Genomic DNA, 21192 nt, shown 5'->3' with positions numbered 1-21192 from the left:
GTGTCGATCTCGATTATGACTCATCCGTGATAAGCCACTAATATCATGTGGTCAAGTAACTGATGGAACAATAAATGTTCCGGACAGCCACATTTTACATCATCAAGGTATTATGCAGTGCCTGCATTATTTATGTAGTAAATGAAAACCAATTCCCTAATTTCACCTAATGCATGCCTTATTCAATTTCCTCATTATCATTACACATCCAGGCATACCGTATACCTGCCGGGAATATTATCACATCATCAATATTATACATACCCACCCTGACCCAGAAATTACACAAGCAAAACAGACGAACGATTAAACAACACCAATCTCCACCCCCGCAACATCTCCACCTCCCGTCCCGATCCCGATTCAATTCAGTTGGTGATAACTGGAGCCGTGTTATCCCATTCATCACTCTCTGCCACGTCGACCAAGTATCGTGCCACGCTAATCCGACTCGTACTAGCCATCATGGGGACTCCCTTGCCGTCATCTGGCCACACCTTGATAGCAGTTTCTTCCGTTTCGACTAGCCGCGACGGCCTTACAAACACATAACCGACCCCGCTGGCCAGGACTTCCCTTTCTGTTTCATTGTGATCATCGTACTGATGTGACATATTAGATGTCTTCATGAGTAGGCGCAGCAGAATGTGCAGATTAGCCCAGGATGCTCCCACCCCGAATGCCTGCAGAATCACAGTCTTGCGGACTCCAAATTCTTTCATTGCAGCCACTACATTGGCGTTGCAGTCGGCCATTAAACGAGGGGGGGAGATGGCGGCAGCAAACGGACTATCGCTCGCTCGAGGCGCATTCAGCGTTACAATCACCACGTCGGGCTTGTCTGCTTTGAACGCGGCTCGCACGTCATCTAAGTTCATCGGGGTGCCTGAGACGTGTCAGCCGTGGAACACTCTGCCATCGAAGCAGTAGCAGCAGCAAGACTTCATCTTGTACTAACCTTGGATGACATCTAGACCGGGTCGTGGACCACCCAGCGCATCAGGTGTTCGGGCTAGGGTAGTGACCTGGTGGCCTTGGACATATTAGCCATATCCATCACCACATCGTACATATTATAAAGTAGCGGGAGCCTACCTCGTCCCAGCAGCTCGTCAATGACAAGCCTGCCACATCGTCCGGTCCCGCCAATTACGAGAACGCGCATACTGCTGATTGAAGACACCAGCGGCCGTGTATCGAACTCTGGAGCCAGCCAAGATTTCTGGGCACTATTTGTTTGGCCTCATTGTGGATTTTCAGAGAGGCTCAGGGCATCTAAGTACCCTCGCGCGTTTCAGATGTCATTATCCATCGATTACGGAAGAGGAGTAGTTCTACAGGGATGCCCGGAGTGGCCCTCGGATCCGGTATACTTCGGGTCCGGAGGGAGCCTTTGCAAGCTGGGCCCAATGGCATCAACGATGGACTCGTGTCGTTGTCCTTTTCGTAGTCATTGTGCACAGTTTTTATTCAACCATCCTATAACATTATCCAGCTATTTCGAGTGAGTTCCGGCTCAGTATCCGTGTTAGCTGTATAGGGAAACTGGTCAACCCTTTGATTCGGAGCCATTATATAAAATTCCGGCGTATGACGTGGATAGTTTCCGGTAAACAACTTCCTCAAGACTGCTAAGGAGGGCATTTTCTTTGTTATGGAAGCTGTGCGACAGATTGTTCGCCTCCTTTGGCTGCTGTTTGCTACATAATGAGTGTCAAGTAAGAGCCAGACGTCCCTGAAGTGAAGCCAAGATCCGGGGTGGGAAGGAAAGTTTCCACAAATGCTTAGCCACACAAAGTATGTCGGCCAAATCCGATAGACGTAGTATGACAACTGTCTCAGTGAATAATAATCACTGGAAGGTAGAGAGTATTTGAAAATCAAATCATTCATTAGAGTTGTGTAAGTAGTATTATATTTTTCTGTTGCATGCATGATGACATCATTGTATACATCTCAATTTTATTGTATTAGACAGCGATTGAGTAAAATCTGTTGGCTACTAGCAATAGTATTAAATTATTTAGTATCTCCTAACTATATCAGGATTTTTAAATCACATATACATTTCGCAACCATATTCACAATAAATAAAGGGCAGATCTGCTTTGTCTCCATGCAGGTACTACTATGTAACTGCGGCCATCTCCGTCCCCGCAACAGAGCGGAGGCCGAGGCTCAAGTCACCTGACGTCAGTATCCGCACTGAATTTTGCAGCCGACAGAGGGGCTGATGGATCGCCAGTGACGATATTGGTGGATGGTCCAGGCGTGTGGTCGGCTTCCAACGTTCAAGCATAAATAGTCCCATTCAGTTTTACAATTTCCAAGCTTGACGGTCGACAAAGCCCATCCACTGCGTCATGCCGGAACCACTACCTCCTTTGGCACCGGTTCCACCCCCGGAGGTGCAGAGCACCGTACCACCCAACGAATGGGAGCTCTATATAGATGCGTGGATCTTGCTTCTGCAGGTACGCATTGAAGCTCCTGATTCCCAATTCAAAGAAATTGCCGCCCACGATGAAACTGCCGTGACCTTCTTGACCTCCTTCTATCATCAATCTGCCACCTTTGGCTCATCTGGCTTCCATGCCGGGCTTAAAGCGCGATCATTACGGAAGCTTTGCTTCTTGTTGACAAGGAGGTTCCTTCTGGATGCCTCTGCAACACCGTCTGAGCTGCTTGATGTACATGTCCTTGCGAACATGTGTTGCACCTACCCTTCGAGCGCTGCCTTGAAGCGACTATTGTCTGATGCCTGGAACAAGCATCAAGATACAATAACATCCAGCCTTGAGAAGGCCAAGACGAAGATTATCAGTGGGCTTGCCTCGCTCAACCCCACGAAGTCTACTGCTATCCTCTCTGACATTCGCCTCTTGACTATCCTGGCGTCCGCACTCCCCGGTTGCGGCCAGGTGCTCATGACCGGATCTGACTTTCTGGACACATTCGCCGATGCATACCAAACACACAAACGAGCGGATATCCGCAGCGTCCTCGTAGCAAACGTCTACGTTGGTCTAGCATCGCTTCTGAAGGGCCCCAAGCTGAACCTCTCCGCGCTGCTGGACCAGCTATACAGTCTAAAATCCAGCGCTGGCGTCGGATCCTCAACAACGAAAAAGGAGCCCACCCTCCTATCCGACGTCATATGCAGTACAGACCTCCTAGTCCGTCTCGCCCGCCATCTCAGCACCCACCCCCAGAAACGAGGCCAAGACCTCCTCACCAGTCTACGAACCTATCAAGAAGAAACAAAGGTCTTCCACCGTCGGCATCAAAAACAAAAGAAGCGACTCCTCGACAAAGGCAAAGGCCGCGCTGCTACGGATCTCCCCGCACCCGAAGACATGCACATTCACCGCATGTCTTTGATCACTCAAGTCCAAGATCTTTTCCCCGACCTAGGCTCCGGCTACATCACCCGCTTGCTAGACCACTACAATGACGACCCCGAAACAATCGTCTCGCATCTCCTCGACGACTCCATCCCCTCTGAGCTTCGCACCCTCGACAAATCCGAACAACTTCCTACATCAAAGTCAACGTCAACCATCCCACACGACCCTCTTCCACCCCGCCCCACACCACCACCCACAGAGCCAACCCTCCCAGCCCGCAAAAACATCTTTGACAACGACGTTGACCTTGCCGAACTATCTGACCAGTCTACCCTCCACCACGGCCGCCGCACCAACACCACCCAAGCCGACGACATCCTCGCCGACCGCACCCACCACTCCGCGAACAAAGCTGCTATTCTTTCCGCCCTGGCCACCTTTGACTCCGACGACGACGAACGCGACGATACCTACGACATTGCCGACGTCGGCGGAACCATTGATGACACCACCACCGACGATGCCAAGGCCGCAGCAGAGCAACAACAAGAGGCAGAACTCTCCCTCTACCGCACATATAAATCCAATCCGGCCCTGTTTGCGCGCGACTCTGCCACAAGACGCTCACAGCCCCGCGCTTCGCTTAAGCGCGAAACCGGCATGACGGATGAAGCGATCGAGGGATGGGCAGTCATGTTGTCGAGGGATCCGAAACGGATGGCTAGATTGGAGGATAAGATGGCTTTTGGTGCTGCTGATGGTGGGGGGTACAATCAGCCTGAGTTGCCGGCTACGTCGTATCGGAGACCTGGTGCTGGAACGGAAGATGACGACGAGAGTGAAGCAGGTGGGAGCAACAGCTCAAGAGGAAGAGGAGGACGCGGACGCGGTGGGAGAGGTCGGGGACGTGGTGCAGGCCAGCAGGGTAGTACTCCTGGGAATAGTAACCCTGCTGTTGCGCGGCAGAGGAAAGAGGAGAATAAAGCTAGTCGGGCGAATCATAATCGTCGACAGCAGCGAGCGAGGAAGGTTGCGAGGGCCGGGGGGATGATGGGGTAGTTAGTAGCGTGGATGGTAGTCCCAATAGTTAATGAGTTTACCGGAAATGATATAATGAAAGAATGAAAGACTTACTTGCTTGAAAGATTAACCAGGCGCTTACTCATGGAAAGTACTGTGAAAAGTGGCATATCTAATCACCTGTAAGTATCTCCGCCTAGAATGGGTTACTATTTATCTGTGTTCCTATATTCTAATAGATCTATGTCCGCCCCCCCCCCCCCCCCCAACATACTCCTTAAACTTCGTAAATACGTATATGCGTAGGTATCAATCTCAGATGATCCAAGGACTCTAGGGGCTTCTCCTGACGGTTCTACATTCTCACCCCCTCCCCAGATTGGGTAATAATTGGCCTCCCATCTTCCTCGTATTTCATCTTTATCTGGTTCAGCCACCAACGCATCAGAGTTACATCTAAAGAGAAATATGTCAAAGACTACTAGACATACATAGATTGATTATTGGCCACAAGAGCTCTTAAAATTTAGATTATTCTAGCAATAGCAATTTACCAAGATCCACAGCCCCTCACTGATCTATCTCATTTGAGCTATATAACCGCCTTGCCAGCTCAGAAGACATTCCCGCTATCAGTGATCCGTTAATTGAGACTCATACTGCTGCGTATCTGATCAATGATAGAGAGCGACGTGCAGCTTAGGTAGCTAGATAGTCAAATATATTTTTTACTTGCCCATTCCATTCCGTGGTGATAGAAATATGACCCATACAGCATAGGTTATTTGTGTTATTTTAATCACGTCATAGCCATCTTAATATGAGAGAACCGAGTGGACCTTTTGAGAGGCGACAACCTCAAAACCTAGAGCAACACCGGTGTCAAATTGGGCAAGGCGTCGGTCATGAAGGAATCTATTCTCCAACAAAGACTACTTGGGCTGATCACAGAACTTGCTATCATCAACAGGGCGTGTCTAGATCGAATCGATTTTCTAAAGCACATACCGGTGTTTCCGAAAGGGGAAACCTAACCGCTCCTGCAGCGGCATCGACAAAAAGGGTAATTACCATCGTTTAGATATAAATGACTACTTGCAGCAGAATCCAGCATACGCAAAGTGTAGTATCTATGAATGTCGAAAATTTGCAATGGCAATAACTAGTCTCTTCCGAGCAGCATCTCCGCCTGAGAATGTGCCGACATACTTTGGTATCAGGTAACGGCGAGCATTTACACCCAACAAGGGTCGTTATACTGACGTGGAACAGGCTGGACAGTGATATAATATGGCTTTCTGGAGACTCACCATCAACAGGATACTGCCATGTTACAGGGAAGGTCGTGCTATGCCTAAACCAACCCCTCTGTGTCAAGGATATCAAGCTGCACTTTGAAGGGCGGCGTTACATGAAGTGCGACTATCACTCCTTCTGTGTGACTCAAACTAACTGATTATGTGAATAGCTGGCAGAATTTTTCGGAATCCCAGGGAGCTCACCATCATATGCCGTCCTTGGAGCGGCTATTCATGTATCAAACCTGGAACTTTCTACCTTATCCCCGGACTCCATCACCAACTACTCTACCAGCTGGAAACCACGAGTTCCCATTCACCTTTTGCCTATCCAACAGCACACCAGACACTATTGAGGGCCTCGGCGACTGTCATGCCAGATATCAGCTGAAAGCTACTATCAGCACAGTCGGCGGACGTCGTATTCATGCTAACACCCGGGTCAGGGTGCGTCGGATGTGCAGATCACTATTGCTACCCGAGCCGAAGGTGAGATATTATGCAATATTGCCTTGTGAGGTCTCAATTTAAAGGCTAATTTCAATAGATAATGCAAGAAATATGGCCGCAGAAGATAATCTATCGCGTTTCATTACCATCTCAGGCCTATACCTTCGGGAGTGTTGTTCCCATCAAGTTTGAGTTTATTCCTTTATGCAAAAGGCTCGAGGTAGCAACCATCCACACTAAGGTTGAAGAGACACACAGAGCCTTGCAACAGCCTGTTTCCAACCGCAGGACCCGTATAATAGTCAAGGAGGACTATTATCCCAGAGGTCGGGATGAAGACGAATACAGAATAACATCCGATAATGAAGGTTGCTGGTATTCTACAACCCGCTTCCTTCACCTGCCGAATGATCCAAAAGAATGTCTACAGAGCCTCTCTACTAATTTTCTTCGTGTCGAACACACGCTCACCGTCCAAATCAAGCTCTTAAATCCCGATGGCCACTACTCAGCAGTATGACTTCTAGGTCCATTTGTTCATTCATCTTACTGACCACAATATAGATCCTCTTAGACATGCCCATTTCTGTTCAATGTGCCTTGCCACCTTTCCTAGAAGACCCCTTTGTTTGCTCCGTGCTTCAATCCCTGAGATTGATAGATGAGACGTGTGACCAGCCACTGCCGAGCTACAATAACCACGTTATGGACCGAACTCCTGATGAAATTGCGTCCGAAGTACCTGGTGATGACATTGAAGTTCTCCCAGAGCCTCCAAGTTATTGCCAGTTGGATGGTTTTTCAAAGCCACCAACATATGAAACTGCCATTCCATCGACATTCTCTAATACTGTCCTGCTAAATGAAGGCTACGCCTGACACAACATGCTGGGTGTGAAGTTCGTGCAGAAAATATTCATATACCTAATCAAGTTTACCTCCTAAACACCTCAACTCTTGCCAACTACATAGGCAAAGGCCTCATCCAGAATCCTCAGGCCCTCCTCAATTTCTTGCGCTGACACCGTCACTGGCGGCGCCAGACGGAAGACTCCTCCCATACCCGGAAGGTTAACAACATTACACGACAACCCACACGCCATGGCTCTGTCTGACACCAACTGACCTAGCTCCGGCCCAGGAGCCTGAGTACTTCGATCGGAGATGATCTCAATTCCCTGCAAAAGGCCCCGACCGCGTACATCCCCAATACACCAGTACTTCTTCTGGAGCTTTAGCAGGCCTTCCCTCAGCTGCCCACCACGCTCCCTCGCTCTCCGGCAGATATCCTCTCGCTCCACAATTTCCAACACCTTGTTCCCCACCGCCGCAGTAAGGGGATCATTTAAGTGTGTCGTCAACCAAAGAAACCCAGCGTCCGCGCACCCCTGAGCAATCTCAGCCGTCGTACTTACCGATGCCAAAGGAAGCCCACATCCTAGAGTCTTTGACAAAGCTAGAATATCCGGGACTATTCCAGCCTGCTCGAATGCAAACTTGTGGCCAGTGCGACCGACTCCTGTCTGCGCCTCGTCCATGATCAGCAACATGCCACGCTTCTTGCACTCAATCGCCATGCGTTGCAAATATGCATCGGGGAGCTCCAAAATCCCCCCAGTCGACAGAATAGGCTCCATAACAAACGCAGCCAACGACCCCACACTCTGCCGGTCAATCATGGACCAACCAAACATCAGCTCCGTCTCCCAGTCATACGTCCCGTCCGCCTTGCGAAAGGGCGAGCGGTATGCATATGGAGCGGGAAAGGCAAGCTGACCTGGCATACATGGACCACCACATTTCCGGCCTGTGGAATACGTTGCTGATCCTGAACCCTGGGTAAGGCCGTGGTAACTGGCGCTGAAGGCGACAACTTCGAATTTTCCAGTGTACGCTTTGGCCATTTTAATGGCAGCTTCGATAGACTCGGAGCCGGTGTTAAGGAAGAAGGACTTTTCGAGGGGCGCAGGGAGAAATCGGGCGAGACGCTCGGCTAGGACCACTACTGGGTGGGTGATCATATTGCTGAGGAGGTGGTCTAGTTTGGCGGCGTATTCCTGAATTGTGGTGACGATCTCAGGATGGGAGTGACCGAGCAGTGAGCTCATCTGGCCTGAGGTAAAGTCAAGGATGCGACGGTTGTTGGTGTCATATAACCAGGTGCCTTTGGCTTCGGTGATGATGATTGGAGAAATAGGGACTCCTGTGGACATGAGGTACTTTTTGGCTTTAGCGAAGAAGGCGGCGGTGGTTTCGGGGGTTGCCATAATGTTCGATGACGAGTACTTTTCTTCGATAATAAATGACGATGGTGCTCAATCTGAACCTGTTTTCCAAGTTAACCCAGGTCTCGTTGGCTATAAGTATTACTTCCCTGTCTCAATGACTGCGGCATAGGGTTCTGCTACCCAACTATTCTAATTGGCTGAGTTGCCCGCGGGCGAAGGTTCCCCGCGGCCACGAAATACTTCGCCTTATCGGAAACACCCCCTCCTTCTACCCTGAATTCCTCGGTTCATAAATCCAGTAGAAAGCCATATTGACAATGCTCACTGGATCCAACGCTACTAAGGGGAACAGTAGCAGCTCAGGCAGACCCTATCGGTCTCATGCGCATCCCGCATGTTTGCCTTGCCGAAAACGCAAGTCGCGATGCCGCACCAGAGACTCCTCGGTGACGTGCATGATGTGTTTGGCTCATGCAACCGAGTGTCTCTTTCCTTCAGCTGACCAGCCTGCTCAAAAGAAGCGAACCGTCAACCTGCAGCGGATTGCACCCAAGACAGCTCGGATTGAACGACCTTCCACCCCTCAGGTCGTACTCCCTTCACCCAGGACAAGCCAACGTTCGGACACACCGCAACTGACGATGCATCACCACCCAGCTCATCTTCCCACAGCATATTCAGATGGCAAGATTGCAAGTTTAATGGATGTGGTTAGCGATACCGGGAACGACAGCTCCCATGTCGTCAGCCCCGTTGTTGCCGATGACAGTAGTATATTGGAAGGATATCTGTTCACAGTTCCGGATAACCGAAGACCGGGCTTGATGCACACCAGTTCGAAACCCAGTCGACTCAGGCGGCAGGTACTGTTCAATACCATTCCGAGACGTCCGCTAGGGGTATACTCCAGTCAATCTCTCCCGTCCATGAAATGCGAGCTTATCGAAAAATACCTCGAGCCCGCGACGAAGGATGTTGTGGGACTGTAAGTCATCGCAAATCATCATTTACATGAGATGCCCAGTTGCTGAGTGCTAGGTCTCCAGGTTCTTTAAATACGCAAATATATGCTTCCCTGTGTTTCACGAGGCGTCGTTCTTGAATGCTTATTGCACTCGCAAAGCAGAGATATCTCCAGCCCTCCTATGCAATCTGTATGCCAACTCGCTAATATACTGGGACAATTCACCACAATTATGTTTAACTCGCACACCCGACATCCGCTATATCTGGAACCAAGCCAACGAGGCTCTTCATTCCGAGCTTTTCTTGTGTCCTGGTATTTCAACTGTACTGGCGATGCTGCTGAATGTCTGCGGCAGACCAAGCACCTCGATCTTTGGCAATGGGGGTATGGTAGGGACAGCGGTAGCCCTATCTAATGCCTTGGGTTTAAATCGAGACCCCTCCCAGTGGAATATCTCTGCCCCCGAGAAGGGATTCCGCATCCGCGTCTGGTGGTTGGTCGTTATTCACGATCGATGGTAGGATATCCCGCTTTTCTACTTCTCTCTTCCACTCTAACATTTACTAGGTGCAGCCTCGCCTACGGAACACCGCTCCAGATTCATCGCGCCCAATACGACGTCCCATTCCCAACCATGGACTATGTCCTCTTTTCTCCTGGAATGCCATCTCATGAAGCTGCGGCCTCAATCTTCATTGCTTTCACAACACTAACTGAGGTACTGGGTCAATACCTAGAATATATCTATCACGTCTCCAGTCCCGTGAGGAAGACAATCAATTCCCTTTCAGACCTCCTCACCAATTGGGAAGAAACCCTCGACACCAAGACCCGCCATATTATCCGCCGCGGAACCAACCTGACCACCCCTGGCGCGGCAAACCTGCGCTTGGCATACTTATCCGTGAAGCTTCTGCTCCGAAGAATTGCACTCGACCTGGACGACGAGCAGACTAAGGCTTCCAGTATTGATGATATGAATGACAGCACCTCTTCCTCTGTTTCATTCACACACGTCGAGAGTGTGGCGGAAGAGATAGTGCATCTCGTAAGGGAGCTAGACGAGCATCAGCTACGTGGGTTTTGGATCCCTGTGCAGGCGTACTCGCTAACATCTGCGACGACATTTCTTCTGCGGAGTGGGCTACACAGAGTTAAATCGCACTCTGTCGAGAGCGGCAAAAATCCACCCTTGGATGTGGCTAAAGAAATGATCGCTACACTACAGTCTCATCGGCAGGAATTTGGGTGGGATCTGGGTGACGATTGTCTGTCAAAGTGCGGCGAGCTGGTAGAAAGGATTGCTTCCTTGTATAAGGATGGTCCGGGCTTGTCTTTGAATGAGGAATTTTCTGATTCATTGCAGCCTTTTGATATAGATACATCGATCCTGGATGACCTGTTCTGGGACATGCCATGTATGGGGAACACCTTTACTTTATAACAACCGTTATTATCATCAACACATCCTTTTCAATATTATATCACTCTATATCTAACTTTATTAAATCTATACTCTATAATACACACTCACACCTATTACCCACTACCCTTTAAACGGCGCAAACCTCGACATCTTCCTCAACCTAACCCCATAAATCATAAACAAAAACGGCACCGGAATGGCCGCCGCCGCAATACCCCCCAAAATGGACATTGCCGGCCCAACCCCCAAATTGCGAAACATGGGCTGCGAGAACAGTGGAAACGCCGCGGCCAACACACTTCGCAGGAAGGTATTCGAAGCCGTCGCCGACGCCGCATAGGGCCCATACGTATCAACCAGGAAATTTATACACTGGCCAAAGATAATACAAAACCCACATCCAAACACCATCGCCGCCACAACCGGCAATCCCCACGAATACTTCGGCTCAGCGGTCCACCCAAACCAGAACAGACCACCGGCGAACAAAAACCCGCCAACAGCCATGGGCATCAAACGCGCCTCGGGGACAGGCTTGCCGCCACCTTCCTCCCACTTGCGGATGTAGTATGGCTGGCCGATGAAGATGATAAAGGCCGACGAGAGCAGAACACCGACGAACAGACCGATGAATGGCAGCGTAGCAACAACAGGCTTCCACTGGCGAATATCATCAAAAACAATCGGAAACACCTCAAGGGTAAGATACAGCAACGCATACGTAAACGACGCATACAGCGCAATCACTGTGACCATTGGCTCAGTGACAAGCATGACCAGCGGACGCGAGAAATGCTTTGTGACGATACTATGTACGTCCACATTGATGTGTTCATGCGGATGATACAGTTCCTCATTCCCGGTCTCCCTGCGCATACGCACCGCCCTGCGGTGTAGCAGCACCGGGCCGTATACCTCTGGCAGACAGAAGAAAGTGATGCCGAAGATGAAGAATACAATGATGGCCTCGATGTACTCGGTCCAGCGCCATCCCAGGTGCGGGTTCGAGACGAGCGCGGCACCGATGATGGGCCCCATGGTTGGGCCGCCGACGACGCAGATGGCGTACGAGGTGCTGGCGATGCCGCGCGCCTTCATGTGGAAGATATCGCCGAGCGCGGCGGAAACATTACTGACTGGTGCAGAGCCGAATAGACCCGCGAAGTATCGGGTGATGAGAATTGAAGCTGTGTTTTTGCTGGTTGCGGTGCCGATGCTGAATAGTCCGAGGACGAATACCGCCGGCAGCATCGACCACCGGCGGCCGAAGAGTTCGGAAATGGGTGCCCAGCACAGAGGGCCGAAGGCGAAGCCAAGACTGTAATGCTCGTTAGTAGCTGTTGGAAGAAAGCTTATACCGGGATTGAATTCAATGACTGGGATATGTTACATACATATAAAGCGACACCGGAAGAATACTAACTTCCGTCCCAATGTTCAAATAAGCCTTAAGCTCGGTCTCCGCCGGAGAGATAATACTCGATCCTAGACTGGCGCTCAACGCCAATAATCCTAGCTGAAACGTGATCCAGCATTTGTACGCTGTCGAAAAGTTATGTGGGTTCTCAGGGTCGTTTTCCTCCCATTTCACTAGGTTAGGATCCGGGCCGCCGCCTGCATGTTCGACCTTGCCCTTTTCAGCATCTGCTGGTCGAGATGATGCTGGTAGCGGCGGTGGTGGAACGACAGTCATTTCTGGGCTGAGATAAAGGCTGAGATGCTAAGGCTGCAACGCACCCTTATTCTCCTTCTCGGCTTCAGATATTTTCTCCCATTTGGTGTTGTTTCGAGGGGGTGACGAAATTCCTACATTTTTTTTTCCCTCTCTGATTCGCCGCTTCGGGGTTTCGGCATGTTGTCCGGTAGTTTTTCTCCGATATGCACGGGGTGGCGTCGGAAGGTCCGAACGGATGGTCCGAAGGTAGGGGGGTTGTTTAAAGGGTGGATGGGTTTGGCTGGGATGGTGCTGGGTGGGTTCTGCGTGTAGTGACAAGTGGGGAGTTTGGCACGACTTTTAGTGGTCTTGCTTGCAAATGCCGAGCCCCCTTTGCATGCCTCCTGGCTGTTTGCGGTGGGCTCGGATATAACATGTTTCGGAGTTATCGGGCGAACATTCTCCGTTTGTAGGCAGTACCCACTCTTTGTTTTGGTGGTAAAGGTTTTATAACTTGTTAAGGGATTCTAGGCGATTTCAAGCGTGTTGGAGTCAGCTGTGAAGGGGAATGGTTGGTCTTTGAAGCTCAAGAAAAGGGTCCAGATTGCTGGGAGTATCCTACACTATGGACTTTTCGTGATAATAGTGGCCCGTCTGGCCCATCTGATGTGCATACGGCATAATATCTGTGCAAATGTTGTAAAGATTACTAGCTGATAAGGCCTTCGAACTTTGATAATGTTTACTGCCTGATAATTTCTAGATAAGCTTAAAGTTAAAGACCACTAAACGTTGCGAATGCCGAAAGAACCGATGGAAATGTCTTGGGGTAAACGTCGAGTAAGGCAAATGAATAGTTGGCACACGGGGGATGAGTTGAACTACTCCGTGATAGAGGCTGCGTCGTCATTACGACATAAGGCATTGAAATTGTTTGGCCTGTTCTCTTGATGGACAACGTCTATGAAACCATCTATATACATCATTTCCACGACTCTTCATGTCAAGCAGACTCCGCTTCATCAGCTCTTTCCCCACTCTCAACCTGACCAAACTCTTGCTGTTTCTGCATCCTCCGCATCAACTCCGCCGCCTCAAATGTATACTTGCACTTCATCCTCAGCACCTCACCATAGCGATACATGACAATAGGAAACGGGATACAAGCCACGGTCAGAAACCCTGGCACACAAGAAGCCCAATGAATTCCCAGATTATGGTACATCTGATTCGTGAATAAGGGAAACACCGCTCCACCGGTCGACCGAACAATAGCCAGAGCCGCCAGCGCAGTTGCCGCATATATAGTATACGAATCGACGAGGTAATTCGTGATCGACAAGCTAGTAAGGATGCACCCGAAACCAAACGGCGCCGAGAGAATGATACTCGCGGACCAATGAATGCTCGGATAATTAGTCCACGCAAAGCCGAAGATACCGATCGGTAAGGCGATGGATCCGACAATGGCTGTAGGGAGGCGGGATTCTGGGGTGGCCTTGCCGGTATTGTATAGTTTCATGTAACGTCTGTGGTAGTCGTAGCCAGCATACACTAGTCCTAGGATCTCTCCAATTGCAAGGCCTAGGAATGCGAGACCGCCAATCCCTTCAGACCAGCCACGGTCTTCGTTGTATCCGATTGGCATGGCGCCCATGAACATGTAAGTCGTTCCGTAACCTAGGGCTATGTAGATGGAAGCGACGGTCACGATTGGTTCATGCATGAGTAGGACCCATGGTCGGATTAAGGCTCTTTGGAAGACTTCGGAGGGCTTCTTCTTGCCCTGGTCGCGCTCCAGGATACTAACGTGGACTTTTCCGGTGGATTTGGTTAGAAGTTTAGCCTTTCGGAGTAGCAGTACTGGGCCGTATGTTTCTGGGACGAAGATGGTGCCGATGATGCCAATCACTCCTACGAAGATACAGCACATCCCCTGCACCCATCGCCAGCCCACGTTCTCAGATACGAATCCGCTGATAATAGGGCCGACAAGTGGTCCTAGTAAGGGTGCGAAGGAGTAGACTATCATTGCTAGCCCTCGCTGCACTGGCGGGAAGATATCTGCGATAGCGCCCCCTGCGTTGACTAATGGGGATCCTCCAAAGGTGCCGCTGAAGAATCGTAGGAAAAGTAGGGTGGTTATGTTGCGGCTTCCGGCGGTACCTCCGATAAACGCCACCATGCCGATGTGGGAGATTATCCAGAAGATCTTTCTGCCGTAGAGTTCTGATCTGTTATTTGAATAAATATTGATACAGGGTAGATATATGATTGTTGAGGGAAGCTCACTGAGGGGTATTATCAGTATGTTGTTCTATGTGATATGGATTCAAGACAAATACTCACCAGAGGTGCCCATACTGCCGGCCCGACAGCAAATCCCAAGATAAAGAGGCTTATCCCTACAGAAAAGACCTCCGTGCTGATATTGAAATCTTTGATTATTTCATCGCTGGAGTCGGAATACGCGGAAGACGTGAACGTAACGGCGAACACAGAAGAGGTTACAATGAAAGCGATAAACCATTTTCTTGAGGCCGACCAATTCATAGGGTTCTCTTGATCATCTCTTTTGAACTCCACGATGAAGGGATCTGTGCTTGTTCCTTGCCCGTTATGAGCATGGGACTGTTCAGTCCCACCATGACTGACTCCTATCGCAACCTCTGACTTGGGAGACATGTTTTTGGCTGCTGTGACACCACACGGAAAGCAACAAAGTCGGATACATCGTTTCTAACAGAATTGCTTGAAAACAGTTAAATCTAGCAAGAGTGGCGTGGCCAGGTCATCCAAATCCCGTGTCGGCAATTAATCGCCTCTCAGATTCCGATAATATTAATTCTTGCGTCTGGTTAATCTAATCGCACTCATATGATCAATTACTTGCATGATTGTGCATACTGCAGCTGTGTTATCTGCTAGTTGGCGGCCAGATTGCGCAATAAGAAATATATTGATCACTGTAGATCATTTACCGCAATGGTACCTGATCTACGATCTGCATCTCCCAGGGACCCAATTTCCTGCAGTCATGTTCAGCTTCAGTTTCAGCTCGCAGCTACGCACTGCACCGGTCGCCCTGCGAGGTCATTCGGTGGCGCTACAGCGCATATCAGCGGGTTGGAAGTCAGTTGGTTTTAGAAGTCGTTTTGCAGGGTTCAAACCTTTGAAGCATTTGTTTTTCTTCTTGTTTTCCTGTTTTGGACACAGTTCAGCGCAGCGGTTGATGGTCGGCTACCAGTGACTTCGCCGATGCACGACATTAACCAGTCTAATAATTTTGAAGTATTCTGGTATTGAAACAAGTAGACTCCATAAACGTTAAGTTTATGCGCATGCGTATGTATGTACGAAGATTGACTCTCAAACCCAATCAATCCCTGCAAAGTCAGTTCTAAATGAGTCCGGGCTGTGAGTCAGCAGACAGATTAGATGGGCGGACAAGAAGGTAAGAAGAGGGGCTCAAGAACTAGCAAACGGACTTCTATGAGGGAAGATCTCTAATGTATGTGCTATGTACAAATTGCGCCGAGAAGCTAGAGAAGCAGGACATTGAGGGTCCGACTGCAACAACTCAAATAGGAACCCTCTTCAGGCTAGTGGTCCTCGCACCCAATTTCAAATCCCGAGTGAATCAGCCCTAGGCATGAATTTCCACCCGTAGTTTGGCATTAAACTATACAACACGGAACCCGTTAGTACAAGGTCAGCACTAGACCCTTCCTAAGACCAATCACAACCAACATCCCTATCCAAATTGCACAGCTCTATCACTCCCTATCTCAATTCCCCCCATAAGCTATAATCCACGTAGTCACTATTTTGCTACTAGCACTCACCACCCCCAACCCTGCCCTATCCATCACTTCGTCACAACCCTGTCCTCACCATCCCCATGCCTCTCTGGCACCCACTTCGGTCACATCACGATAGATGGCGTTCGAATGTACCGCCCGCATGACAAGCAATCAACGACACTCTCCAGCCTGTCATAGCGATCATAGGCGGTCTGGTCAGCTGCCACGGCGAATGAGTCGTAGTGCAACGCCTTATCGCCGAACACGCCCGTGTATATACCTAGGACCGCGCAGGGTACGGCCTAAGCGATGTGTCTCCGCGCGAACCTACAGCCCAGAACCGCGTGTATGAAGTGACCCGGTTACCAGAGGTAACAGGGACTGAGCCACTCTATATACTGGTTGGGTAGTCATATGGCGGTATCTTGATCCGGGAGTTTCTTCGCATGCATATCAAGTCGAAAGTGGCGGGGATGATGGTTGTTGATTCTTAGGGAGAACCTAATCCGTTACCGCGGGGATGGTTTAGCTTGCTGGGTGGAGTTGGGTTTGATGTGGTTTTGGGGTTAGACGTGAATTATGCATTCTCAGCGGAGGAGTATGAGAGAATTAAGGAGGATGAGGTAAGAGTATATTTCATGTTTAGGAGGGGTTTGTAGCAAAGATTATGGAAGAGGTTAATGCTGGATTGCTGCTGGGGTTTCAAGCGCTGGGTGATGGACGATTGAGCGTGGTGTTTGGAATTCGATCGGTGGATTTTCGTAAAGATTTGGAATTTGGGTTTGCAAATGGGTGTGGTACCGAGGAGGCGAGGAGAAATCTTGCTGCGTGGTTAGAGACTATTGAAAGGGTTGATGAGGAAACTCAGAGGGCCCATCTTGGATTGTCGACTGAGAGTCGGTTTGTCTATGCGCAGAGGAAAGCCATGGCGCATAATGTGCACTATATGGCCCCGGAGCGGATTAGTGATGAGGTTTTGTGGGTATTGGGTCTGACGGGTCGGCAGTTTGATGGTTAGGACTGCTCGCTAATACGTAAGAGGATATAATTATTGTTATGGCTTTGTATGCTTTAGAACCTCTATGGTAAGTAATACAGTATGAACGGACATATTTATGAAAAAACTACACCAAGTATAGACAACGGAGAACTGGAAGGAGTTCTATCACACACATAATTCCCAATAACAACCCGAAACGCCATGCCATGCTCCAAATCACAACCCAGTCTCCCATAACTCCGATGATGATATAGATGGCGTCCCTCAAACAGCCGACTGACTGTCCTCGGTTTTGACCCTATTATCCCTCGCCATCCAATGCAGATCCCTTAGTCTCAGCTGCCGCATATACACTCTCTGCTCTGCGGTGGGATCAAAGTCCCGCTCTAGGCCGTAAAACCCATTGGTCATAAGGTAGTGTGTGGAGTAGCCGGATAGAGTCAGCATTACACAGCCGAGAATGACAAAGAAGATGACCGCCGCGTCGCCAATGTATGCCATGATCGATGATTGATTTCGGTTTGTGTTGCGTGATACTTCGGTACAGTAAAGGAGTTTTGGTGGCGGTGGTGCTGCAGCGGGAAACAGTTAGATCATGTGAGAATAGTATATGTTTGGTCTGTCTTACTTTGGTAGTAAGTTGGTCTGAGTCCGTCGACTAATGAGTGGAATGTCTCAATTGAGAGGTAGGAATGAAAACACGCCGGTAGTTATTATGAGAGGCAAATGCAAAAGAACGATAGTATTATATCATGTAAAGAGCGACAGAATGCAATTCTGAATGTAGAGAGCGACAAAAACGTAGAAGAAGAAGGACTGAACTTTTAACTCTCTTTTTCACGTTCATCATCTCCCCCCTAACTCAGTAGTATTTATATCTCTACCACATCAAACATCACAGTCTCTACTAAAGTATCTCCAAACATTCCTTCGGGGCCAGAACGTCGAACTACTCCATATACAGTCTAGCCTCTAGCTCTATGATGTCATTAGCGAGCTGGCCAATCAGATTATCTGAGTTCGATCAGAAAAGGGTTTAGCGTTAAGAGTATGTTAGTGCTTAGTATTGCCAAGTCTAAATAAGGAAAGTCTTGATTTGCGGTTCCTGACTGAAAGGATCCGAGATGGAGGTTAGACCAGCCTAATTTTCAGTTTCTGATTCGTGAGATCCGTGCCAGAGTTCTGGCATCTGGATAAGAATAGACGGAAGGATGAATAGGTAAAGCCGGGATTGAAGCCGAGTTTAAATTCGGATATCTAAATTCCTAGATGGGTAGTTGTGTGCCCGGGATACCTTGGATGGTGGATCTGATGGACCCCTTTTCCATTGATTTTATTACTACAGATGTTGAAACTGTAATGAAAATTGTCCCCTCTGCAAGACTCATAGGATAAAGAAGTTGCTCTGACTGACAGTTAATTTGGGAATAATTGCCACGATTGTTTTTTTTTTTTTTTTTTTTTTTTCCCAGCCATCCGTGCATCCTGTCGACGCACTAACCGCTAGACCAACAACGATATATCGCATAAATCTAGGCAGGTGACGGAGAGATATGTATCCCAACGTTATCTACTTACGAAAAGCAGGTAGCAATATTGATGAAAGGGTAAAATTGTCAATCTTTGTCAATCAAGCAAGACTTTTGCTCCCCCCCCCACTCCATCATCACTCACTCATATCGCACACTCCATATTACTCTAGTATCCCTCCTCATCAACACTATACTCACGATACACAGTCAAACTAAACCTTGCAAACGCACTTCTAGCTCTAATACCCCTCCCGTACCTCGAAAACAACGGCGGTACAACACAAAACACCGTTGCAACCGCCGCCAACACCGAAACACTAAAATTAGCCCCGAGCCGATCCAACATAGGCGCCGAGATCAGCGGTAACGCAGCAGACAATAACGCCCTCACCAGACTCAATGCAGCCAGGCCACTCGCCGCATAGCTGAGGTAACTATCCGTCAGATACCCGCCGAGCACGTAGTCCATCTCATTGAGACTATACCCAGCCAGCACGAGAGCTGCGACCGACACAAGCCAAGGGAGATTTGTGACAGCTGGCGGGATAGTCCAAGCGAAAAGCCACAGTGCCGCAGCGAGAATGGGTGCACCGATCCAGAATCCTGTCAGTTTATCTTCTGGGAGGAGTGGTCGGCCCTGAGCTCGGTGGTGAGCGATGATGCGCAGGTCGAGACAGCGGGTGAGGAGGCCGAGAGTGAGGCCTAAACCGATTGCGATAAAGGGGAGGCAGGCTTGCTTAGGAGTGAAGCCGAATGATTCGTAGATGGGCGGTAGAGCTTCGGTGAAGAGGTAAACTAGGGCGATGGCAACGGCGCTGATGATGGAGACGGTGAAGACGATGAGTTCGGTGAAGAGGAGCCGGATAGGGCGGAAGAGCGCGATGCGGACGAAGCTGCGCAAGTCGGGGGCTTTATCGGGGTTGAGGCCTTCCAGGGTGTCGATTTTGGTGACTTTGCGAAGAGTAGCGACTTCGCGGGCGAGGAGGAGGGAGGGACGCGATTCATTCAAAGTGAGTAGTAGGAGTGTCAGGATTCCGGTTACCATGGCTGCAATGTAGAATAACCATCTCCTGGTGCGGTTTTAGTGAGGATATTGGTGGATTTTAGGGAAAGGGGGAGGGGGTGGGGGATACCATTGGGTGTAGGCCACGACAAACGTACTGAGAATGGGACCTACAACGAGACCTAGGTTGGCGAACATAGTCCAAATACAGATGACCCAGACTCGCTCGCGGGAGTTGAAGGTGTCTTCGATGCTACCCACTACAACAGTCGTGGGAATGGCGGACAGAAAGCCACAGAGACATCGGCCAATCGCTACTCCTACCAATGATGGCACGGATGCAATCAAGATGCATGATAGGCCGTAGAGGGCCGAGCTTGCCACATAGAGCTTTTTTCGACCAAATACTTCAGAGTATGGGGGAAATACGACACCCCCGATGGCTTGGCCGATAAGATATCTGAGAAGTCAGCCTGGGTGTACTGGAGGAAGCAAGTGAGTACTAACATGGAAACAAAGAGAAAAATTGACAGGGTTCTTGAAATTTCGAAGTCGTGCACAGCATTATTAGCCGCAGTTGACTATATGTTCAGCAAATGTACATCTCTATAATAGTTTGATTACCCACGCCAGCGGTGCTGATAGCAGTTCTGGAATAATTAGTCTCGGTATGATCCAAACCAGGGGACTTCATACGTGAAGAATTCCAGGAATATGATAAGCGTAGTATCATAGACCTTGCGTCGCAAGCTCCAGTTTCGCGGATGTCGACAATTTCCCAGAGCCCACTGTATATGGACTCCGTCCGGGGCGAGCTTGAGGCCATACTGGGGCAGCAGCGCCAGAAGTGTTTCCTTTTCGCTCTCCACAGGGGCCGTGATGACCCGGGAGACGGTTTTCATTGTGAGAACCTGAAAAGACCTCGAGCATACGGATCCCTATGCTGCCGGACTTGGGGTGTAGCTATATACAAAAGCCTGTCTTCAATATGAGCTCCTAGAAGCACGAACTCTGAAGTAGTACACATTATCTAGCAAACAGAAGAGACCAACAGCAAACGAATTGTGACAGGGTTACACAGTCACCGGCTCATTATGGGGATAGGCCTGATCTGTCCGGGGAAGCGGTTGATCTCCTTGATCTAGATTCAGTCGGGATGTCGCCAGTGAAGGTCAATTGGTAGAAGCCTATCATACTCATGATGCTGCAGCGGTCTGTGGGATCTTTTTCTTAGTTGGAAGCACAGGTTGTCTGTGCGGTATAGCACTCCGTGGTCTGTGTCTGCCTTCGGTCCGGTACCACGTCGGGAGGTAAAGGGCAGCGGCATTTCGCATGTGCCAAACTTTCACGCATCCAATCGATGAGCTTGGCCCGGCATCTGGGGATCGGCTGGATAAAGCCTCATGCACAGCCTGTTTGCGGTGTCGGCAAAAGTCGAACTGCGGATATTACAAGAATGAATTT

The 21192-nt window shown here is 49.4% G+C and overlaps 9 protein-coding genes across 9 annotated transcripts; 4 read left to right on the top strand and 5 right to left on the bottom strand.

Annotated features, from left to right (window-relative positions):
* Positions 1-368: 368 nt before the first annotated feature.
* BO79DRAFT_233921 (NAD(P)-dependent oxidoreductase) lies at positions 369-1407 on the bottom strand (the record flags this gene model as incomplete). Its single annotated transcript, XM_025684318.1, has 3 exons — positions 1096-1407; positions 959-1033; positions 369-886 (listed from the first exon to the last, which is right to left on the bottom strand). Exons 1-3 carry the CDS (start codon positions 1163-1165, stop codon positions 369-371), a joined length of 663 nt encoding a protein of 220 aa, XP_025544916.1. The 5' UTR covers positions 1166-1407.
* Positions 1408-2298: 891 nt separating this feature from the next.
* BO79DRAFT_241650 (ASCC2 family CUE domain-containing protein) lies at positions 2299-4704 on the top strand (the record flags this gene model as incomplete). Its single annotated transcript, XM_025685144.1, has 3 exons — positions 2299-4402; positions 4493-4549; positions 4674-4704. The coding sequence occupies exons 1-3, from the start codon at positions 2364-2366 to the stop codon at positions 4702-4704; spliced, it is 2127 nt and encodes a 708-aa protein (XP_025544915.1). The 5' UTR covers positions 2299-2363.
* Positions 4705-5519: 815 nt separating this feature from the next.
* Positions 5520-6994, top strand: BO79DRAFT_249298 (arrestin family protein; the record flags this gene model as incomplete). Its single annotated transcript, XM_025685768.1, has 5 exons — positions 5520-5587; positions 5640-5783; positions 5836-6154; positions 6213-6629; positions 6680-6994. 5 exons carry the CDS (start codon positions 5520-5522, stop codon positions 6992-6994), a joined length of 1263 nt encoding a protein of 420 aa, XP_025544914.1.
* A 71-nt stretch (positions 6995-7065) lies between these two features.
* On the bottom strand, positions 7066-8382 carry BO79DRAFT_260997 (aspartate aminotransferase family protein; the record flags this gene model as incomplete). The annotated part of the gene is made up of 1 exon (XM_025686444.1): positions 7066-8382. The coding sequence occupies one exon, from the start codon at positions 8380-8382 to the stop codon at positions 7066-7068; it is 1317 nt and encodes a 438-aa protein (XP_025544913.1).
* A 278-nt stretch (positions 8383-8660) lies between these two features.
* BO79DRAFT_260995 (uncharacterized protein) lies at positions 8661-10754 on the top strand (the record flags this gene model as incomplete). The annotated part of the gene is made up of 3 exons (XM_025686443.1): positions 8661-9328; positions 9390-9827; positions 9878-10754. The coding sequence occupies 3 exons, from the start codon at positions 8661-8663 to the stop codon at positions 10752-10754; spliced, it is 1983 nt and encodes a 660-aa protein (XP_025544912.1).
* Positions 10755-10856: 102 nt separating this feature from the next.
* On the bottom strand, positions 10857-12429 carry BO79DRAFT_133497 (MFS transporter; the record flags this gene model as incomplete). The annotated part of the gene is made up of 2 exons (XM_025677991.1): positions 10857-12054; positions 12131-12429. 2 exons carry the CDS (start codon positions 12427-12429, stop codon positions 10857-10859), a joined length of 1497 nt encoding a protein of 498 aa, XP_025544911.1.
* A 964-nt stretch (positions 12430-13393) lies between these two features.
* Positions 13394-14575, bottom strand: BO79DRAFT_223166 (MFS transporter; the record flags this gene model as incomplete). Its single annotated transcript, XM_025683592.1, has 1 exon — positions 13394-14575. One exon carries the CDS (start codon positions 14573-14575, stop codon positions 13394-13396), a length of 1182 nt encoding a protein of 393 aa, XP_025544910.1.
* A 1219-nt stretch (positions 14576-15794) lies between these two features.
* On the top strand, positions 15795-17247 carry BO79DRAFT_260993 (uncharacterized protein; the record flags this gene model as incomplete). Its single annotated transcript, XM_025686442.1, has 6 exons — positions 15795-15844; positions 16229-16334; positions 16478-16564; positions 16604-16672; positions 16840-17024; positions 17091-17247. 6 exons carry the CDS (start codon positions 15795-15797, stop codon positions 17209-17211), a joined length of 618 nt encoding a protein of 205 aa, XP_025544909.1. The 3' UTR covers positions 17212-17247.
* A 1644-nt stretch (positions 17248-18891) lies between these two features.
* On the bottom strand, positions 18892-20630 carry BO79DRAFT_249292 (putative MFS multidrug transporter; the record flags this gene model as incomplete). Its single annotated transcript, XM_025685767.1, has 5 exons — positions 18892-19795; positions 19859-20188; positions 20236-20309; positions 20357-20378; positions 20425-20630. The coding sequence occupies 5 exons, from the start codon at positions 20628-20630 to the stop codon at positions 18892-18894; spliced, it is 1536 nt and encodes a 511-aa protein (XP_025544908.1).
* Positions 20631-21192: the final 562 nt, after the last annotated feature.

This window comes from Aspergillus costaricaensis (genome assembly GCF_003184835.1).
Source record: "Aspergillus costaricaensis CBS 115574 unplaced genomic scaffold BO79scaffold_1, whole genome shotgun sequence".
NCBI lineage: Eukaryota > Fungi > Ascomycota > Eurotiomycetes > Eurotiales > Aspergillaceae > Aspergillus > Aspergillus costaricensis.
Note: the sequence above shows the minus strand (reverse complement) of the source record. Positions and strands in the feature narration are given on the sequence as shown.